Source organism: Paramormyrops kingsleyae, chromosome 4, assembly GCF_048594095.1.
Source record: "Paramormyrops kingsleyae isolate MSU_618 chromosome 4, PKINGS_0.4, whole genome shotgun sequence".
NCBI classification, from domain to species: domain Eukaryota; kingdom Metazoa; phylum Chordata; class Actinopteri; order Osteoglossiformes; family Mormyridae; genus Paramormyrops; species Paramormyrops kingsleyae.
Genome location: NC_132800.1, coordinates 15,085,976 through 15,107,379, shown reverse-complemented (window position 1 = coordinate 15,107,379; position 21,404 = coordinate 15,085,976). Strand labels below are relative to the sequence as shown.

Here is a 21,404-nt window from a genome sequence, read left to right as displayed (position 1 = left end):
CAAGCACATTTACCTGTCCACATAAATGGACACTTGAAGCAAATCAATATGTACTAATCGGATCAGTAAATACCCCCCCCCCTCCAAGCCAGATTTTAACCAAACGAAAACCCCATTTGACGGATAGTTTTTACACAAACTGTTGAGCTAAAATAAAATACACAAACGCTAATAGTCTTAAGCTTAAGGCGCCAGATCCCTGAGGACTGTGCCCACTCCCACCTCATCTGGCCGCCGGACCTTGGAGTTTCTCTAGACGCAGCCCGCCATCATAATGATCAGCCCCTGCTTTCTTTTGGTTTGGATAGATTCTGACTTTACTCCAGGCCACAGAGAACAACCCCACCCCCCCCACAACATAAAGACAGGCTCTAGGCCGGAGTGAGCCACAGTGACACCTAGAGGCCCCACCCAGTGTTACATGCTGACGGCTGCCAGCCTCATTCCCACAGCCCCTTCATAACTCATCAGGGATTTGCATTCCACTACATTCCCTCACCCACCGGAACGTTCTGCAGCCCACAGATACGTGCGAATGTCCGCCGGGCGATGCCCTCACGGGACATGGAGAGTCGCCCTCGGTGGGCCCCAGACCGCAGGATGCCGATGCGATGCGCCACAACTGTTCTCATGCCACCAGCGTCTAACCGACCAATCAGCAGCTTTGCCAGGCCTCTGATGAGGTCAACTGGGCATCCCGAACACTTTGGTTCCAAAGCCTGGGATTTAATTAATGTTTTACTGCCTGATTGCCCCAACTGGATCTTCAGCATAGTAACTGTCCTATCATGGGAGGCAGAGAAGCTATCCAATTTTTACTATGGGGTCGTATGGCGTCAACACTTACCAGAGAGTTCTCCAAAATCCACTAACAAACCCCAGAGTGTTCTCCAAAATCTACCAACAAACTTCTACCCCCCCTCTCCCACCGCCACTCCACCAGATTTCCTTGGCTCTTCTTCTAAAGACATTCCGGAAGGTCAAAAGAAAAAAAAAAACAACAACTCTAATAGCTTCATGATGGCAATGGAATAAAGTAGAAGACCACAGCCTCATGGAGAATCGCAGCCTGTCACGCCTCGAGCAAGAGACGTCCTGAGAATGTGATTCTTCCCTCATGACTCGGTTTGCCTGATGCCATAATTGCTCCTCAAATGAGACAACAAATCAGAACAGCCGACAGATCCACTGAAGGGAATGTGTCAGCCAATCATACTAAAGATGCTAGTCTGGGTGTTGAAAATAAATGTGAGTATTCTAAAGTGAAAAACAAATCAGTGCGAGGTTCGGGACCCAAACCCAAACTGGTTCATACCACTGCAGAGTAAAACTAAATAGCAGAAGGCTGGAGAAAATAGAGCTATTTATAAGGTGTGTACTGTTTTCATTAGCATAAAGCAGCTAACTGTGAAAGCACAGCGTTAAAAGTCAAGTCAAAGCACCTTTTATTATCAACTTCAGATATATGATGCATAGTGTTATACACTGAGCTGAAATATCTTTCCTGTTAGTCACAGTGCAAGTGAGAAGTAATACATAAATTATAAATACTGAGACATATAAACATAATATAAACATGACATTTTAGTGCATGAACATTAAAGACAAACAGACACAACCATCTGATTGGTGGGGAAAGATTATGCTAATTTGTCATGAAAGATTGGCATGGAGCAGAATGTGTAATGAATAAATAGATGTTATTCAGATAAGTAGACCTGTGAGTTATTGCAAATACACACTATGAGCATTATTTCACCTCAATTTCACACCCTACATAGATAAAAAGGCCAGAAAGGTTTCCTGTTCAAATCCTGAAAGGGGAACTGTAGTTGTACCCTCAGGAAATGAAGTTGCATCAGTATAACTCGCTGTTCCAAATACAGGAAGACGTTGAGGAAATGAAAGCGATCACATGCCTAGAGCTTGTAATTCTGCCAAAACTGAGGAGAGACTGTCATACCTTTGGGAAGGATGTACAGCTACATACAGGCAATACATCCTCTTCCTCATTTGGGAGGTGACATAAGACGAAGGGCTACTGTGTGTGCTGCTTCTGAAGCAGGGTGGGCAGAGATTATGTGAAATGTGAGTGAGAGATGTGAGTGTACATATACCCTGGAAACAAACCCTCCTAGGCAGGACATGCAAAAACGCCGCAGTGTGGCATCAGGAAAACATTGTGCTTCACTTTTTCATGCGATCAATGCCATGGGTTTGTCGAGCACACCACATAAGCATCTCAGCCCAGTGCTCTGGGACCCTCAGACAGCAAAAACATGGCCCTAGGACTGGGTTAAGAAACACTGCTATAAACAGTAATTACTGAAGGCGTAGTACCCAGACATCAAACACACTAAGAAATACAACGTAAGGCACCTGAGTTCAGACCCCAATACTTTTTAGATAAAGGAGCTGAATTAAAATGCACAGCAGTGACAGATGTCTGATTAACTCATTTTATATCTAGATGCTGTTGGAACGACAACAATATATTCCCTGGAAGGGCCCCATCACCTCCCCCCCCCACCTGATTCCTACTTCTCCCATGCCTCCCAACCTCTACAATCTTTAGCACCCCCGACACGATCTCCCCACCTCTCCAAAAAAAAATCATTAAGAGCCCAACCTTGTGTGACTTATCTCCATGTAATCAGGTTAAACTGCACTTGAGGCTGTCCTTCTCTTTGCTAACACTATGTGGCACTGTTTCAGTTTTGAAGAGATCGGTTTCAAAATGTGATCTCTTACTGTCCGTTCCCCATACAGTGCCTTCGCAAGGTTTGAAAAAGATCTGTCAAATCCTTTTTGAGTTACTGTGCTACACCTATCAAGTGTTTGAAACTGCCTATTTCTTTATCAGTATGATGCGCTGCTTCAATTTGTTGTTCAATTGTCCCCAAATAGGATGGCTATCAAATCTTCACCCAAACAATATTTCTGCAAAGATTGAAAAGGATGCCGGATATCTTTTGATTTATCGTGTCTGCACAACAATGTGTCTGCAGCAGCAGGCTAGTCCCAAATCCACATGTATTCCTTGCCTGAGGAATACAATTAATCCCTTAAACAAACCCTATCTCTACCCCAGATGGAGGAAGGAGAAGCATCAGAATGTCCAGGTCCCTAGGGATCAACAAGGGCCCCATTGCGATGACTTTGGTGACACAGTGCCATTGTCTGCTGGGAAGCTACAGCCACCAGCTCACATGCTTAGATGTGGTGATAAAGAGGTTGGCTGGGGTGGTAAATCCCAGAGGCAAGCGGGCCATGTTGTTACGGAAACAGCAGTAAAACGTCGGGACAGGGTCAAGCATCGTAAGCCTTATCATTCAGGGAGCTAAAATAAAAGGTAACGAGCTGGGAGTTTACTGCAGGCTTATTGTGGTTTATGCACTAGGTGCACAAAGCCAGCAGCTCTGGATTCCAGCCTGAGAAGAACCCGCAGGAAGAGCATGGATGATGAAGGTGATAGTGATGAGCATGATGATAATCATGGTGATGAGGTTGGTGGAGAAGAGTGTGGTGATGGTGAAGATGAGGCTGAAAATGCCTTTGCTGCTAGTAGAGGTGATAGTGATGATCAAGTGGATGGAGATGATGATGCTGATTGTAATGATAGTGAGGATGAGTGCAGGTTGTGGTGATCGTGATGTTAACGTGGATGATGATCATGTGGGTGGCGATGATGATAATTGTAAGGATGCCGATGATGACTAGTGGTAGTAGTGATTATGGATGGTGGTGAACATGTGAGTGGTAATGATGGTACGGATTGTAATGACTTGTGGTAGTGGTGAGGGAAAAGGTCATGTGGGTGATGATGATGGTTATTTCGTCGCTGCCGTTATCGGTGATGATGCTGACCATTGTGATGCTGACAGAAGTTAGTACAGAAACATGAGCGACAGGCTTTATTCTATGAGAGGCCAGATGGCCAATAAACATTGCGTCTGGTCTTGGGGTCCTGTTTTTTTAGAGAACGTGCTGTTGGATCCTTGACACAGAACTGAACCGAAACATTTTGCTTGACGAACAGGTGAAGATTAAAGCCAAACGTTACTGTATATGGTGTCAGAAAAAAGCAAATCATGATTATTAGGGGCGCACAGTGAGGGGTGAGAGATTCCTCCAGAAGGTGGGCTGCAGATGAACCACCCAGAGAAAGAGTGATGATGAAAGGACACCTCGCAGGGTGGTGTAGAAGCCAGGCTTTTGATTGAAGGCTTAGATTTCTTTTTGGAAAGAAAGCAAGAAAAGTGAATGTTCGGTATTTGCACCTTTATACCTGATTCTTCTGTGTTATTTATTTTACTAGTTAGCAGCACATTGTCTCGGCTGCTTTATGCAGAAGGAAATGCCAGCAAGCAGTGGATAGGAAATCACACTTTGCTGACAACCTTGGAATTTGATTGGTCAGGCCAGTGTCATGTGGTGCTTAAAGTGGTCGTCTGACTTTCATTCAATGGATGTATCGGGGATGGTTCTTAGCCCTAAGAAAGGACCACATCAACATGGGTAACCCTCATGGGACTCCTAGTAAGCATGAAGTGTCCTGCTCTTGGACTGCTGAACTGTGGCAAGAAAAACTGCCACGTGAAAGTAAAACTGTAAAAAACTTTAAATCCATTTAAACTGCTAAGTATAATGTAAGCATTGTCCCATTAGTTTTAGTATTTTCAAGCAATATGAATAATTCAAAATTTTTATGTAACCGTATTACATAATACTGCCATGCTGCTATTTGTACCTGCAAACAAACTTGAGCTGGAAATGTTTAACAAATATTTGCTCTTGTTATAACACATTGTCTAGGGAAACATTTAACAAACAATTCAAGAAACTGTGCCACAATTTCATACCTCTATCTGAGAGCTGTTGTCACCATCCAGTTCTGGCAGAAGCCCAGGGAAGCGATCAGCATCTGTCCCATCCTGGTCTTGGCTTGAGTCTGGGTCCTGGTCTGGGTCTTGGTCCAGACTGGCCCGATTACTCTCCATGGACCTGGGTGGAGGCAGCCACCTCCTCCATCTGTGGCTATAATGCCGTATGTCCACCAAAGGCCCCTCTTCCTCCTGGTGTGGTCTCTGCAGATACGTGTAGAGGACCCCTGATGGAGGATAGAGGCACTAAGGTCAGGAGGTCTTAGCCATGAACGAGGTCAGGGTGTATAGCTTGGGCTGAGGTCTGGGGGCGTGGCTCTAACTAAGGTATGGGCATGTAGCTTGGGCTGAGGTCTGGGGGCGTGGCTCTGACTAAGGTATGGGCATGTAGCTTGGGCTGAGGTCTGGGGGCGTGGCTCTAACTAAGGTATGGGCATGTAGCTTGGGCTGAGGTCTGGGGGCGTGGCTCTGACTAAGGTATGGGCATGTAGCTTGGGCTGAGGTCTGGGGGCGTGGCTCTGACTAAGGTATGGGCATGTAGCTTGGGCTGAGGTCTGGGGGCGTGGCTCTAACTAAGGTATGGGCATGTAGCTTGGGCTGAGGTCTGGGGGCGTGGCTCTGACTAAGGTATGGGCATGTAGCTTGGGCTGAGGTCTGGGGGCGTGGCTCTGACTAAGGTATGGGCATGTAGCTTGGGCTGAGGTCTGGGGGCGTGGCTCTGACTAAGGTATGGGCATGTAGCTTGGGCTGAGGTCTGGGGGCGTGGCTCTGACTAAGGTATGGGCATGTAGCTTGGGCTGAGGTCTGGGGGCGTGGCTCTGACTAAGGTATGGGCATGTAGCTTGGGCTGAGGTCTGGGGGCGTGGCTCTGACTAAGATATGGGCATGTAGCTTGGGCTGAGGTCTGGGGGCGTGGCTCTGACTAAGGTATGGGCATGTAGCTTGGGCTGAGGTCTGGGGGCGTGGCTCTGACTAAGGTATGGGCATGTAGCTTGGGCTGAGGTCTGGGGGCGTGGCTCTGACTAAGATATGGGCATGTAGCTTGGGCTGAGGTCTGGGGGCGTGGCTCTGACTAAGGTATGGGCATGTAGCTTGGGCTGAGGTCTGGGGGCGTGGCTCTGACTAAGGTATGGGCATGTAGCTTGGGCTGAGGTCTGGGGGCGTGGCTCTGACTAAGGTATGGGCATGTAGCTTGGGCTGAGGTCTGGGGGCGTGGCTTTTGTGGATAAGATTGCCTACCCCAGATTTAGAGGACACCTAGACCACTGTACGTGGCTGTGAAGCCATGAGGTACGGGAATTGCATCATTAAAAAAACAGGACATCCGGAGGTACAATGGCAACAAAGGCAGCAAACTCCTTCCATCAATCAGGACCAAAGAATATGCTGAAACGCTGGCATCCCCCCACAGCCTAGATAAGTGGCACCAACACTCACCCAGCGTCATGCTCTCCACACCCCCCCCCCCCCCCACCCCCGCCCCCCCAGGTAACACAGCAGTTCATACGGCACCACTTGCAGCGATTTGGCATGGTCATTTCCCACTAGCACAGATCTGTGGTTACCTATTCTTTCTGCTCCATAAATGCTGTACACAAAGCGTATTAACAGTGTCATCCAGCAGAGTTTACGGCTCTCTATATGCTGGGGTAGATTTTTTGTCCTGGCTATTAGTGTCTCTTTGATCCATGGAGAAAACAGGAAGCTTCGAGGAATGACAAATGGTTGGTTGAAATCCAGAAGCCTGTCAATACAGTTGTACAGTTCCATGGTGGAGGGAGAGACCTGGCTGTTATTGACACAGCACCCCTTGCTGGTGACACATTAACACCCGCTGCTTTCTATGCTCTGACCTAATCTGCTGGCTGATTGGCCAATGCCCAGGTCATGTGACACCGATGCCAATCTCTTCACAGATTAGCCAACAGATATATTTTTCACTACACATCCCAGTTCTATGGGTAAGTTAATGCTGGAATGCCATTCCATAAATGTTACAGAACTTTCTTGAAATGGCAGAGTTCAAGCCATCAGAAAGATTATACAGAAGGTGAGTGAGCGAAATAAAAAACAGCCACGGTTAAGACAGGAAAAATACAAGATTTGGTTTGAATCAATACGGGTTATACTGTAGTTAGCAAAATAACACTAAAAAAGCCAGACTTTACTTTGGCTGAAATGGCATCTTCTACCATTCCTGAATGTAGGATCCTTTGGGGTGATTTCTAGAAGACCTGCATGCATACAGACATTACCCACAGAGGACCACCTACAGCATGTGGTGACCAGGTCCCTCAGAAATAGTTCTAACTCGATTATGGGGTTGGCAGGATGCCACGAGGGACAGGGAGGAAGGGGTCTGAACCTCTCCTCGCACAGGTTTGACACGCGGACTAGGAGGGGAAACGATGAGGCAGAGGAAGATTTAAGAGAAAAAAAGGGAAACATCCATCTTTCAGCAAAAGACAATTAAAAGTGATTAAAAGTAAGTGCTGGAACATGGGAAACTGCAAAGGCCATTTTTCAGCGCCGTCGCTGTTTGTCAGGAATGGCATTAAAAGGAAAATCGATGCATTGGCTTAAGATGGAACAGCGGTGCTCAGCCCCCCCCCCCCCTTATTATGGGATGCGTTACCACATAATGCCCCGGCCTCCTCTGCCTGCTGTTAAGACCTGACTCTTGTTGATGTTAAGCCCATGAAATGAATCAGGACTGGTCCATCCCACCCCTGCCTTCTCCAGGTATACTGGGGTCCATCAGAGGGCCCAAAGCCTGGCCGGATGGTTCTGACCCAGTAGCGGTCTGAGTCTTTACTGGAAGCCTGTTGGTGGAGACTATAGGGTGAGGTCATCGTTTCTATCTTTTTTATCAACCTTTTAATGAGAAGGACGGGCATCCCTCACCTGGTAACATATCCATGGAGACCCGACCATGACTGTAGCCTTAAAGAGACTGCAGCAGCCAGCATGGCAATACAACCTGCTTTTCCCAGAAGTCTGACTGTAAATATCTGAGGAGGTCACCTCACCGTGCCCTCAGAGGCTGCTCTGAAGAGCGGGTTGATGAAGCCAACAGTGGTGCCAGCTGGGAGCATCGGGGGTCAGGAACTGCGGCGAAATGGGGCCAGTTCCCTCCCAGGGAAGAGGGAACCTCGCTCTCACCCTGAGCCTTGGATCCATGGACAATTACGTGCATGAAGTCCAAGCTGGGGAGACGGATCTTCTAAGTAGATTTAAATGACTTGTTAGGCAGATGCTTTTCTCCAAAATGATGCAGTGGAGCAAATGGCACACTGCAAACATAGGGATGCCATGGAGTCGACTGGGCATAAGTGCAGCCAGGCTGAGCTGCCAGTGAATGTCCAGGTACAAGCGTAAGCAGCACTGGAGCAAGAGCTACACAGTGTCTTGCAAACGAGGCAAGAACCTAATAAGACAACTATTCAAATCAGCAGAAAGTGCAGCATTAAGATCTTCTTGGCCTGGGATACTAGTTGATCACAGGTCAATGAATAATTAAAATAATAATCATTTTAACCTGTCGTGAATAAAAAGAAACTGAAAGATGGGGTTCATTTAAAACCATCCTGATCCAGCCTGATTTTGCATTCACTAAACGTCAGTAAAAAGCAAAACGCCAAACAGGAGCAGAGTATCTGTGAGACACTGACCAACCATTGGCGTCCATGCAGGAGGATGCCAACGGTGACCATGTTCCACTTGATATCAAGATCCACTGGATCTGTTACTGGACCCCTAGACATGAGAACACCCCCTGTCCAAGGCAAAGTGAACCTGGCGGACAAGTCGGGCCCCCGAAGATGGTGCCCTTGGCAGCTTCCTACATCACCTACAGCAGTGTTTCTGGACCCAGTTCTTGGGCACCCCCAGGAGGTCCACATTTTTGCTCCCTCCCAGTTCAAAAATGTGTACTGTCTGGCAGGGAGCTGGGGAAGGAGAAAAAACTTGGACCACAGGCAGGGACCCCAAGGACCGGATTCAGAAACACTGGCCTGTAGGATTTATCAGCCGCACCACAAGACCACCATCATTTTAGGCAAGAGGGTCCTCTCTCCTGGATGGTTTCTGGGTCGAATGCAAGTATCATTACTCAGGATGGGTGGGGGGGCACGGTGTTCTTCCTTGTGAAGGGAGCTCCTGTTACTGTGTCGGGGGTGGGGGGCAGTTGGGGGAGGGCTTAAGTCTCGGCTTTCCCGGACCAAACGGTGCACCGGGTTCTGGAGGTACTAGTGGTGGGTGAAAAGCTCCATAGGCAGGAAGGGGCCCCAGCACCGTGTCCTGGAGCTCCAGCGAGGTATCAGGGGCATGGCCGAAAAAACTCGCCCAGGATAAGGTGAACCCAGTTCACCCTGATTGACGTCTGGTGGGGGGGCACATACATGGAGAAGCATCTTGATTTACAGTGTCAGGACCTTGAGGAGGACAGCCCGCGGTGAACGTAGTTCCCTAGGGGGGGACCTGACTGGCCCTTTGATGCAGCCCCCCACCGCCCCCCACCGAGACAGCCTTCAATATCCACAAGCCAGGGTGTCCCAGGGGAAGCACAGTGAGCTTTAAGTAAAAAGACACTCTGCCTCTCAAAGTCTCTGTGGACGTCTTACCCCCCCCCTGCCCCCCCGACTCTATTAGGACTGAATCCCTGGCAGACTGCTTCTGATTCAACCCACAGTGGAAGGATCATAGCTGTACGGCTAATGACAACTGGCCATTACAGACAAAAAGAGTCATTTAATATATAACCGACAACTGGCCATTACAGACAAAAAGAGTCATTTAATATATAACCGTATAACCGTATAACTGGCACACCCTTATGACTGACCTCGCACCCAGCAAAAGCCTCTTTCCAAGACCCCTGATCGTCTCCCTGTTTCCTTTGTGCTGACGCCACAACCTTCTTGTTTTCCTTCTTCTCCACAGTTTCATTATATTTCTCCATTCCTGTCCAAAAATAAACTCCTTCCTCCCATCCCTGTGTCACAAACTTCCCCATCATGACTATATTACAACATAATTTGCTAAAATGCAGGGGTGCGCCAGCTGGAGTCTTTAATATTTCGTGGTAAAGACAACGTGTCCTTTACATGACAGTAGATCCTCCCGATCAGATCCTGCTGGTATTTAATGCCCCTGTAAAATCCAGCCTTCCATCAAACCCCTGGATACTCCCAGCTTCTAAGGAGGGCTGCCTCTGTCAAACCCAATAACCAAACACCCAACTAAACCATTTCAAACCTGAGTGGGGTGCACGCAATGGGCGCTAAGGGAGACTGTTGCTAACGGCAATGGCGCTAACATCAATCGTTGTCAATGGCGACGGCAGTAATATTGAGGACTGTGATTCTCTCCAGCAGGTGGTGAGCAAACGCAGCTTCTGAATAACCTGAACATTTTATTCGAGAGAGTCGCAGTTCTGACACGAGGTGCTCTGCGGCCTTTCTGACCTGGACAGCCGAGTGTCCCAGGGAGAAAAGCTTGCTTTGAACAGTGCAGCAGCATTGACAACTCCTGTCAATCAGAAGCCAGGAATAAACAGGAACATGGGAAAAAATCTCAAAAGGAAACCCCTGGGAGTCACAGAGTGTTTCCTTCCAACCAGATGGCCTGAAGGAGCTCAGAGAGGGATAAGATGAGCCTTTAGTGACAGTTGACGGTATTGTCAGTTACAGGTACACAGCGCCAGGCCCAACCAAGTGATTTGCCAAAAAACACATTATAAGCTGATAGATGTGATCTGGTGCCATGACGGTCTCCAAGCAGAAAAGGTTATCATGACAACAACATGCTTAGTTTTAAACACGCTGTTCAGTTTGTGTTTTAATAATCCTGCTTTCCCTGCCAATTACGGGGTGCTATACTTGGGGGATATGAATGAACAAAGTATAACTACAACAAGCCCATAATAAGTAAGGGTTAATGCACAACTTGCCGTGCATCATACGTTTTTACTGTATGGCTGCAGAGATGAATAACCACTCAATGCACATGGCTTACACCAGGGTTACTCCACACTTGGCTTACGTTTATACCTAAAGACATTATTTTCACATTTATAAGCCGGAAATGCATTTATTAGCAGAACTCCTTTCTTCTGCCAAAGATGAAACATTCTGCTTATATTAAATTGTGTTCTGCATCTGGAATTGTAAGTGACATTACTAAAAATGGAGGACTATAATTGGGCGTTGATTTGGCTGGCTGGCACTATGTGTGCGGTTATAGAAAATTAATCGCCACCCTTCTGACCAATCAGATTCAAGAATTCTACAGTGCTGTGGTATAATTACATAGGAAATAAAACTCATGATGGCCTTCCCTGTAACCCCCCCACCCATAACCCTCCCCCACAGCTCTGCTCATCCAGCGGGTGTTTGCATAAAGATCTTGGGAATCAAATTGTTTGGGAGCACAGACAGCACAGCTGCCAGATCAGCCTGACAGACAGTCAACTTGAGTAGAGTTAAGTCAGCTTTGAATGAAATCCAGTCATGAAATCATGTGATAATGCGTGTGTGTGTGTGTGTGTGTGTGTGTGTGTGTGTGTGTGTGTGGGTGGGGGGGGGGGGGGGCAGGGCAACCAGACATGTCATTGCTTTGCACTGCGTGGTCTCAGAGTACATGCTGAAGTTCATTGTAGGGACATCCCACCCCTGCTGCCTCTGCCCCAGGGGACACAGGAAAAACACCCCATAAAAGGCAACGAAACCTGTTAGGACATGTGTCCCCCGTCATGAAGTCCAGGGTGGGGCTCCAGAAAGGTGCTCTGAAGCACAGCTCGTAATCGGGGCGAGGTCCCAAGTGAAAACATACCGCTCTGTCAAGACAAGTCTCTTTGAAGAAGTGGGAGGGGCTAAAAGAAAAAGCGGGGGAGGTCATGTGATCAGTTTTTTTCCCCATTGATTAATTCTACCTGCCCTTTATTCCCTCACAAAGCTCATTCTGGAGTCTAATGCTGTTTTGAACTCAAACCACCCCAGGTTCTCAGAGTCTGTACCCCCGTCTTTGTGTGTTGCTAGTTACCCTACACTGTGAAATTAATAACCCCATCACGTTAAAAGATAAACCCTACATAACCCTACACAGCGGACAAATTAGTTAGCTACTCTCCTACATGTCTAATCTGACCATCTGCCCACCTTCCACATTGCAAGATTAGGCCCTAAGCATAAATGCTATTCCAGGAAGTATAAGGCAGAAACACGCTGGATGAAATGCCCGTCTATCGCAGGGCAAACACTCGCATATCGAGGACACTAAATCTAGAGGCACTATTTCAGCTAACTGGATGTTTGTGGTCTGCAAAAGAATCTGAATGAAAGCCGCATGGCACGGAGAATTCTGAAGATGGGAATCATGAGCCGCAGAACCCTGAGCTTTTGGGGATGTGCTGAAAACTGGAAATCTTCCTCTGGGCCGGGCATCTCCTTCCCTGTCCCCGTGAGGGTGATCCCATCATTCTTTGCTTCACCTCTGCAAATGGACGACCTGTGATGGCAGGGGCTGCTTCTGTGTGATATGGGGATTTGATTGGTCTGGAACTAACAGCTTCTCCAAGAATGATGTCACTTTAACCAGCGGGGTGGACTGTTGTTGCTGGTGTTCTCCAAATGCTCTTAATTCATACCAGCACATTGGAAGGACATTTCGAAGCTCCTGATAGGCCGTGGCCAACTTTCCATTCAGCATCCGACCAATAAGAACCCAATGGTGATGTCAAGGTGGAATGGTCAGAGCATAAACAGTGACGCCAATATTTGAATGATATCCCATATACAGAACATGACCGTCTGAATGAAACAGACGACCATCTGTCAGCACCGGAAGCCAAAGCTTTGCCAAAGCAATTAGTACAATCTCATTAAGTGCGCTTGAAATTGCCTGCGGAGTCTGGGCCTACCCGGAGCCCTGGAAAAACATATAAAAAAACAAACATTCCCAATAACACACAGCCTCTATGCACCCAAGGCTATAATTGCCTGGACCTGGCTGTTAATTTGCTCCCAACTTGCCATGCATTTCAGCAGGGCTTTGGGAACCGGTACCAAACACAAAACCCGCAAGATCCATTCAACCTGAAGTAGATTTTTAAAATAGTAAGAGTCGCTCTTAATTTTTTTTAATTTCAGTGACATTACCTCCTACATTAGCACATGTTCTTATTCAAAGTGATGATTCCTTTTACTGGCTGGGTAATTGCTGATGCGTTTTGGGTCAATAGCAGAAGGGTCCCATTCTCACGTCGCTATCTATGAAACTATAATATAAAATATAAACAAATTATGGCCTTTAACTTTTATAGCAAATGCTACTTTGGATGATACTACACCAGTACGTCACCGAGGGACCAGTATGCAAGATGGACAGCATGGATTGTGGATCTCACCACTGGATCTAGAAGGGGAGTCCAGACAATCTGGTGGTCAGCACATCTTTGCTTGTGGGTAAGGTCCGGCTAGCGCTAGATGAAGAGCATTGCTCGTGGTACTACAGTCGACCCTTCCATGTCACGGAGGTTACGGGTGTAGGTCCCCCAAGATCTGGATAAACCATATAAAATGTTATGGTCCCCTTGGGGAGGGAAGCGACAAGACATGAAAAATGTGACATACAAAGTTCACTGCGAAATCACTGTGAGATCTCGCATGAGAGGCTGCCATAAACACGCTTGGCGTCCTCCAAACCTGCAGTGTAAGTGTATTTTATGCATTTAAAAGGTACTGAACTTTTTGTGCGTCATCCGTTGGCCTTCGCGTGTGACCTGTGGCTTCCGCAACACTCCCAAAAACTTTCCCATTTCCCATTAAATTCCCATTCCGTTTGTTATGCCGACCGCGCAATATACTGAAACCACGACGCGGAAAGTTGGGATGCAGAAGGGTCAGAAGCGTGAAATGGGAGTGTGGAAATGGGACACAGGCAGAGAACAGCATCAGAGAGGGAGTTCGGGATGGGTCAGACCTGCTCTTCAGGATCAACTGCAGCAGTGAACAGAATGGGCTAAGACAAGAACCAAAATTTCAGGTTTGTCAGGCCTCTCATCACAGACGTTCAGCCTATTATATCCGAGGGCACCGCGGTTAGAATGTGAATCGGGCAGCTGAGTCATAAAAATCAACATTTTGATTAATAGCGAATGGATTGCAGGTGGGTGATATAATATCACAAATGAGGGAAATATTAATTACATTCTCTAAAATATGAACATATTTCAAGCTTCATTTTAAGTCAGGTAGGAATTAGCAGACTCTCATTGCAGGGTCTTATGCAGCAATAGAGGCAAAATAGATCTGAGTGAAAATCAAACAAGGACAGTTAAAAAAAAAAACATGGCAGGGCAGAAAAGTTATGTGTGCATGCTGTAACACGTGGGAGTGATTCAATGAAATAGTTACTCATGAGGAGTTGAGTGCTGAGTATGTCATATGCTACGTAGTATTAGTATTTTTAACTTTGTATTTGGGAAGTTGCACTAACATGCAGAATGTCATTCTGAAGACATAATCGATTAGCATCAATATGCCAGCCTCTGTTTGGACTGCTGAACACATATTGTTTTATTATTTATTTTATGCAGTGGCCAAACGTTATTATTGGCTTTTAAAGTGTGTTCAGGAAGCTACAAAGTCTGAAAGGATTAAAGGTCTCAGCCTGTGTTCAAGCTGTGGTGGAAATGTTGCCGTTCTCATTTTACCAAAAAATAGTGTTTACTATAAAGAAATATTTATTTATTTTAAACCAGCCTAACTGAGTGTAATATATTACCATATCATTACGCTTATACTATATGGAGAAACGTATTGGGATACCTGGCCCAATCCCTCAAAAACAACCCCATACCATTATCCCTCCCCCACTAAACATTACAGGTGGCACAGTGCAGTCAGGCAGGCAATGTTCTCCTGGCATCCTCAAAACACACACTGCCAGTCAGAGAAGTGCGACTCATGCCACAGGACACACTTCCACGACTCCAGAGCCCAGTGACAGTGTGCTTTACACCACCCCATATTACAGTTGGCATTGTGCTTGGTGATGTGAGGCTTGCATGCAGCTGCTCGGCCATGGAAGCCCAATCCATGAAGCTCCCGGCGCACCGTTTTTGTGCAGGACTTAACGCCAGAGGAAGTTCGGAAGCAGACAGCTGGTGACTTTTACACACTATGCATTTCAGCACTTGGCGATCCCGCTTCGTCTGAGCGGCTGAGTTTCTGTTGTTCCTAAACACTTCCACTTATCAATAATGCTACTTTCAGTTGGAATATCTAGCAGGGAAGAAATTTCACGAAATGACCTATTGCCAAGGTGGCATCCCATGACAGTAACACGCTTGAGTTCACTGAGCTCTTCAGAGTGACTCATTCTTTCACAAATGTTTGTAAACCTGATTGCATGGCTTGGTGTTTGATTTTATACACCTGTGGCAATGGGTCTGAATAAAATACCTGAATTCAGTGGTCAATAGGTGTGTCCCAGTACTGTTGTCCATATAGTGTCTATCCCACTAAGAATTACTGGCAATGTGTGATCGCGTGTGACGGGTGGATGATTTTTACGTACATGTGGATTCGGAGAGTGTGAGAGCTGATCTGCGCATGACAAGTTCACCCCCCCCAGGGGCGATTATATGATTTGTTTTTTAAGATAGGTATCTCTCCTACGGAACCCAGCTAAACATGTACGATAACTCCCCAGATGCGGGTTCTGCTGAGAAGGTGCAGACGGGTCTGGAAGATTTAATAAACAACACGTGCCCTCCCCCCCACTCGCTGGGTCACATGGCCATGTGTTCGTAACTGTGAGAGAGCAGCCCGCTTTGTTTTGCTAAGCGTCATGCCTTTCCTCCTTCGCAATGACAAAGCAGGGTGGTCTGGCGTACGTCCAGATCGCTCAGAGAGATCAAAGCAGCTCCGTCAAACAGCCCTGGGGTCTTCATAGTGGCTTCATGGGGGGGGGGGGGGGGGCTGGGGGGGGGTGATGTTTTCAATAAAGAATGCCATGATTTAAGTGCCACCCCTTCCAGCGCTCCTCTAGAAATTACGACGTGAGAGAGCAGAGGAGGCTTGTTTCGCTTGTAAACCGGCACGTCGTGCCCTGAGCCATGACTCTGCCATGGTGGGGGGGAGAGGGATCAGTGCTCAAATGAGGGGGGGGGGGGGGGGTATTAAATCGGACAGACAGGTGGAGAGGAAATTATAACATCACTAGAAGAGAGAGAGCATGTAAGATAGGAAGAGGGGCAGCATTAACATAGTCGTCTATATTCCTACATACTTCACCCCGTTATTGCACACGAGACCTGCTGCCTGCGTCAGTGTTTATCACAACTCAAACCACGCATTTACGTGCCCCCTCCCGAGGTCTGGGGGCCCCCTGTTGGCTACAAAGTCACTACACTGTAGGAGTGACTTTTCGATTGGTCCCCCAGGAACAACAAACTTGTCACTGCCTGCTGCATATTATTTAGGATTTAAGCTTGTCTGCTAGTCTATTTCTGTACTTCCAATTAACAGCTTGAGTTATAGAAAAATCCCCTGATCGGATTGAGCCTCAGAAGGTCGCTTCACTTTCCTGTCATCTGTCTTTACACATCTTCCCGTCGCCTCTGCACGGACAGAGCCGACCAATGAGAGCAGCATTACAGACCTTCACGTGGGAAGGGTCTAGGGCTGTATTCACACTAGCCGATTCATACTATGCTCAAGCACATTTGACCCCCAAAGTCCGGTGTGTTTGACTAGTGTGATTGCTCCGTACCATGCCTGGACACGACACACTTCACCCGGTCCTGGGCCACTTGACATGGTGGGCCAGAGCACGGTTAGTTGGACTCTGGCATCGTACACATCAAGCGTGATCGTTAATCTTTCCAGGGTATGGAACACCGACATGATGTCAATGGTGCGACTATACGTGAAGCGAATCTAGACGGAACAGATTGGGTAAGCTGCACGGATAATAGCACTCATAAAGGCTACGGCAGTTTCTTCTGCTTTCTTCCGTTCATCTGCTCAATAAACATAAAAAAACGTCCCTTACAGCGCATTATAGTTGATTATCTAACTGCTTAAAACATGGTAGCATAATAACCTGCAGGTACAAAGGTCTGTTTGCTGATGTTTATGTAGTCTGTTGCTATAGTATAAGATCTGGCTATATTATAAGATCCCTTACATAAATCACTGACTTGAAGCTGGGGAGGTCATATTTAACTAGCTGATATTTCTATATTAAGGGCCGGCATGGTGGTGTGGTGGTTAGCACTGTTGGCTCAGGGTTCAAGTCTCCGCCTGGGTTCCATGTGTGTAGAGTTTGCATGTTCCCCCCGTGTCGTCGTGGGGTTTCCTCCAGGTGCTCCGATTCCCCCCCACAGTCCAAAGAGATGACGAGGCGAATTGGAGTTACTAAACTTCCCATAGGTGTGAATGGTGTGTGAGTGTGCCCTGTGATGGGCTGCCCCCCCCCCATCCTGGGTTGTTCTCCACCTCATGCCAGTAGCTTCTGGGATAGGCTCCGGACCCCCCGCAACCCAGAAGGGTAAGTGGGTTGGAAAATGGATGAGTATTTTGGTATTCTATATAGCACAATGCATGTAATTCTTACATAGTGTATAGTTGAGTTTCGACAGTGGTTCAGACTTACTGAGTCCATGGTTCTGATATGACGGTTAGCATCAGCGACATACAGCATTAGTGATGTCAATAATAGTGTAATTAGTATCAGTACTAAAGAAACGTAATACCAAACAGCTTTCAAGAATGCAGTACCGTGGTACTATTTCAGTACCAGTGTCCCATGCAGCACTAGTCTGCATAAACTCTGATACATTTGGTAAAATGTGGGATTATCTTCTTATATGTGCAGCAGGAATAAATAAAAATCCCTGCATTGCATACTGGATAAACCTTAGTGTGCCATCATGCCCAAAATGACTCAAAAACACCAATCATGAATTCCATTCTGCTATGCGATAGCACTTTCCTTCCTATGTTCTCTTCAGCACAACAACATTGCACAGTGATGATGAAAGCGTGCTTGGGTCAGGAGCGTTCAGTGCAGTATGAGCGCAGGCCAATGGAGATGGGGGAGGGGGGGCAATCGTGCTCGGGCACAGAACAAGGCAACCGGGCCTAGTGTGTGTACGGCCTATAGCAGAGGGACGAGATGGAAAGGCACCAAGATGGATGTTAATAAGATCTGACCGTGACCAGGCCTGACAGGTCCACCTGAAAACATCACCTGAAATTGTATTTAATCACTCAGCGAGGCTGGTCTGAAATCAAAGAAGACACTGCTTGATTGGGCATGACATTGTTTGATTCATACTCTATCTTGATTGGGTGAAATACCACCGACAATGTTTGATTCATGCTCCGTTGTGACTGGGCAATATGCAAATGATATCATTTAATTCAGGCTCTCTCAATTAGACAATATACCAATGTCTGACGCACTAACATCTGACTACAATGACCATCAGGATGTATGGCTGTGCTGTTCGGCTTGGCTTACAAACCGGGGAATCGTCAGAGACTTGAACCTCACTGTGACATTTGCCCACCAAATGCCTAAGGAGTCACTAGACCGGCAACAACAAACTTACCGTTGCGAAACAAACACGGGTGGCAGGCAACTGTATGGCGACAGGTCAGAGGAAGCGGACATGTGCCAACTGGAAGCAAGGCATACGAAATTAAACTGTGCCATCGACACGCATCTACAGTGGGTTTCGGTGTTGAGGAAAGGAGAGCAAGAACGATGCTCTTCATAACAACATCCAAAATGAGACGTTTGGGAGAGCAGGCCACAGGGAATTGCCAGGAGGAATATCCCCGAGTTTGGATGTCTGAATGTCTGCTTCAAAGCTTGGCCTCAGACCTCTCTCTAGTGTGCTGCAGACGGGTTTAGCCATGTAAGCGATCCACCCGGGCAAGTGACTCAGAAAACGGCGGAACAAACTCTAGCATTCGCCATGCTCGATATCGCCGCTGTAGGGCCCCCTAGAGCCCAACATGGTGCTTTTCGGCGATGTGACTGAGGCTTTCATATGAAAGTGCTCTAAAGGCTTTAAATCAAATTATTAAGCAATTCCTAAAGTAGCTGGTCATTCATAATGGCATAAAAGAGAGTTTCATATTTGGGGGGGACGCAACTTAATAAAGGCAAAAGACTGCATATATGAGGGAACAAATTAAGCCAAATTAAATATTGGGGTTATACATCTGCCCCACCCCCCTGGTTCCTACGCCCCTGGTCTTTTGGATCGGAGACGATATTCATCACATCCCCGAAATCACGCTATGGGGGTAACATTTGTGTTGCAGGCACTTTTAGACAGAAGCTAGCTTAACCCCGCAGGCTGCTTATCCCCCCCCCCCCCCCATCCCCCAAGCTGTCAGAAAGCTATCAAAATATCAAGGGCATGAAAAAACCCAGCTATCACGAGCTGAAAATATGGAAATTAGCATTTAACCCGTAAAATGTGTCATTTGGAGTTCCAAAAGCTCACAGCTGGAGAAGTCCTTGGAAGTGCTGAAAAACGAGGGCAGAGAGGGTGGTGACACAGTAATGGGGCCCGATTGTGAGAGCAGCGCACGCTGGCGGACGCATTTCACCGGGGCCTGTTTGCGTGGCCGCCGCGAGGCTCAGCGGCCAGTGCTGCTCTTGTTGTCTTGTTCATCTGTCCTATTTTGATCACCTTGTACATTTCCTCCGTCTCTGGAAAAACCCAGCTGCTTGTTTCCACAGACTAATTATAACTCAATTAAAATTCTGCTCCAGCAAACCTTGAGTACATTTTGGACTCTTTGACGCCACTGCTGCATGACCACACTCTCAAACAAGCAGTGGCCTTATTTCATCCATATATTCTGTGAGTAGCTTTTATATATTTTAGAGTCAATAAGGGTTTGTGTCTGTGTCTGTGGCTCCTCGAGTCTATCGGGGCCACAAAGTTAGCCCCTATTGGGGGCCCAAAGTTAGCCCCTATCGGGACCCCGAAGTTAGCTCCTCATTGGATGACCATGAGTGACCCACATAATACTTTTATGAACAAGTAAACTCAGAAAACACTACGGCCATATGCTATGGTACCTTACAGCTAAAAAAAGGACTGATTACCTTGCCCGAGGTGCTGGACTGCACGATAAATACCACATTGATATTTAAACTCCTTAAATGATGAATATAATATTGGTAAATCAAATACATTTTAAAGTGAAGCATGTGGCACAGTTATGTAATATAAAGTAAATGTTTACACTACAGATCTGGAATTAATATCCATATAATTTACAATGACTTAAAAAACTATTTTTATCGCTACATGCTGAATAAATTACTAGTTTGTTGAAAGCAGTGATGCTGAGGGCAATCATGACAGGTGGGATTCCTCATTAGACACCTAAGATGCTTTTATTATTGAGACACACAATTCATTCATTCATTCATTTTCCAGTAAGTGTTTATCCAAACCAGGGCTTCAGTGACCCAGAAGTGTATCCCAGGATACACTGGGAATGAGGACGGGGACACCATGGATGGGCTGCCAGTCTAATGTAGAGCTAGCAATCCACATAACATGCAACTTAGGACAGTGGCTGCAGTATCACCAGGAAACCCACCCAAACTCCACACACAGTCCTCTAGCATATTAAAACTGGAAAGACTGTACAGAACATTCCGGCATGTTCTTGCTGGCATAACCTTGTGTGGTATTGCATAACACTCACATCACCTAGATCCTCATTTTGAACTACACTGGGCACTGAACTCCAGAGGTCATGTTCGAAAGAAAGAACAATCGATTCAGCCGGTTCTCTGCTTAAGTCAAAATTGTGCCAGAAAACTTTGCAGAGTACGAGGTCCTATCGCAAAGTCCGTTACGTGTGCGCTGCATTCCTCTGGCAGGGGTGTTTACAACGCCACTTTTTATAAAATATAAAGTTATTACCCCGGGCTAAAGCAAGTTAGCCTTTCCATGCTAGACAAATGGTGCTAATAGATGAGCCGTGCATCTCCTCTGGTAATTAAGCCAGTACTGATTAGCATCCTTTGTGTCATCAAGTGATGCTGAAGCGGTCACTACGGAAACAAACTGAATACAGACCAGGCTTTAATTGGATCTCGTCTTGTCACATGGTTAAATCGGTTGAATGTTAATAGAGCAGCACGGTAAGTCGTCTATGCTGTAGTAAACCACTAGGTGGTTCTGAATCGGGGACTGTTTTTGGCATTTAGTGAGTCATCTTTTATCTCATTCATAATCCCTTATCCTATTTCCTGGGACCAGCAGTGTGCGTGATCAGTAGATAGCAAAACTAGAAACCAGACCAGTTCGGGAAGTTCGTGGAAGGACTGACTGTCGTACCCTTGAAGATGTTAATCCCAGGGGCATGAAAAGGACTCTTGAAACATGATTCAGCAGTGAAACTATTTCCTGGATAAGAGTGCCAGTAGCTAAATCCAATGAAACAAATAAACCAATGGAACCAACAAAACAAT

The 21,404-nt window shown here is 46.7% G+C and overlaps 1 protein-coding gene across 1 annotated transcript in view; it reads right to left on the bottom strand.

Moving 5' to 3' along the window:
- plxdc2b (plexin domain containing 2b) overlaps window positions 1-21,404 on the bottom strand; it is a 101,255-nt gene that overhangs the window by 56,425 nt on the left and 23,426 nt on the right. Inside the window, exon 2 of the mRNA XM_072710736.1 lies at window positions 4,863-5,110. Coding sequence (XP_072566837.1) covers window positions 4,863-5,110 — 248 coding nt within the window. The remainder of the gene's footprint in view (window positions 1-4,862; window positions 5,111-21,404) is intronic.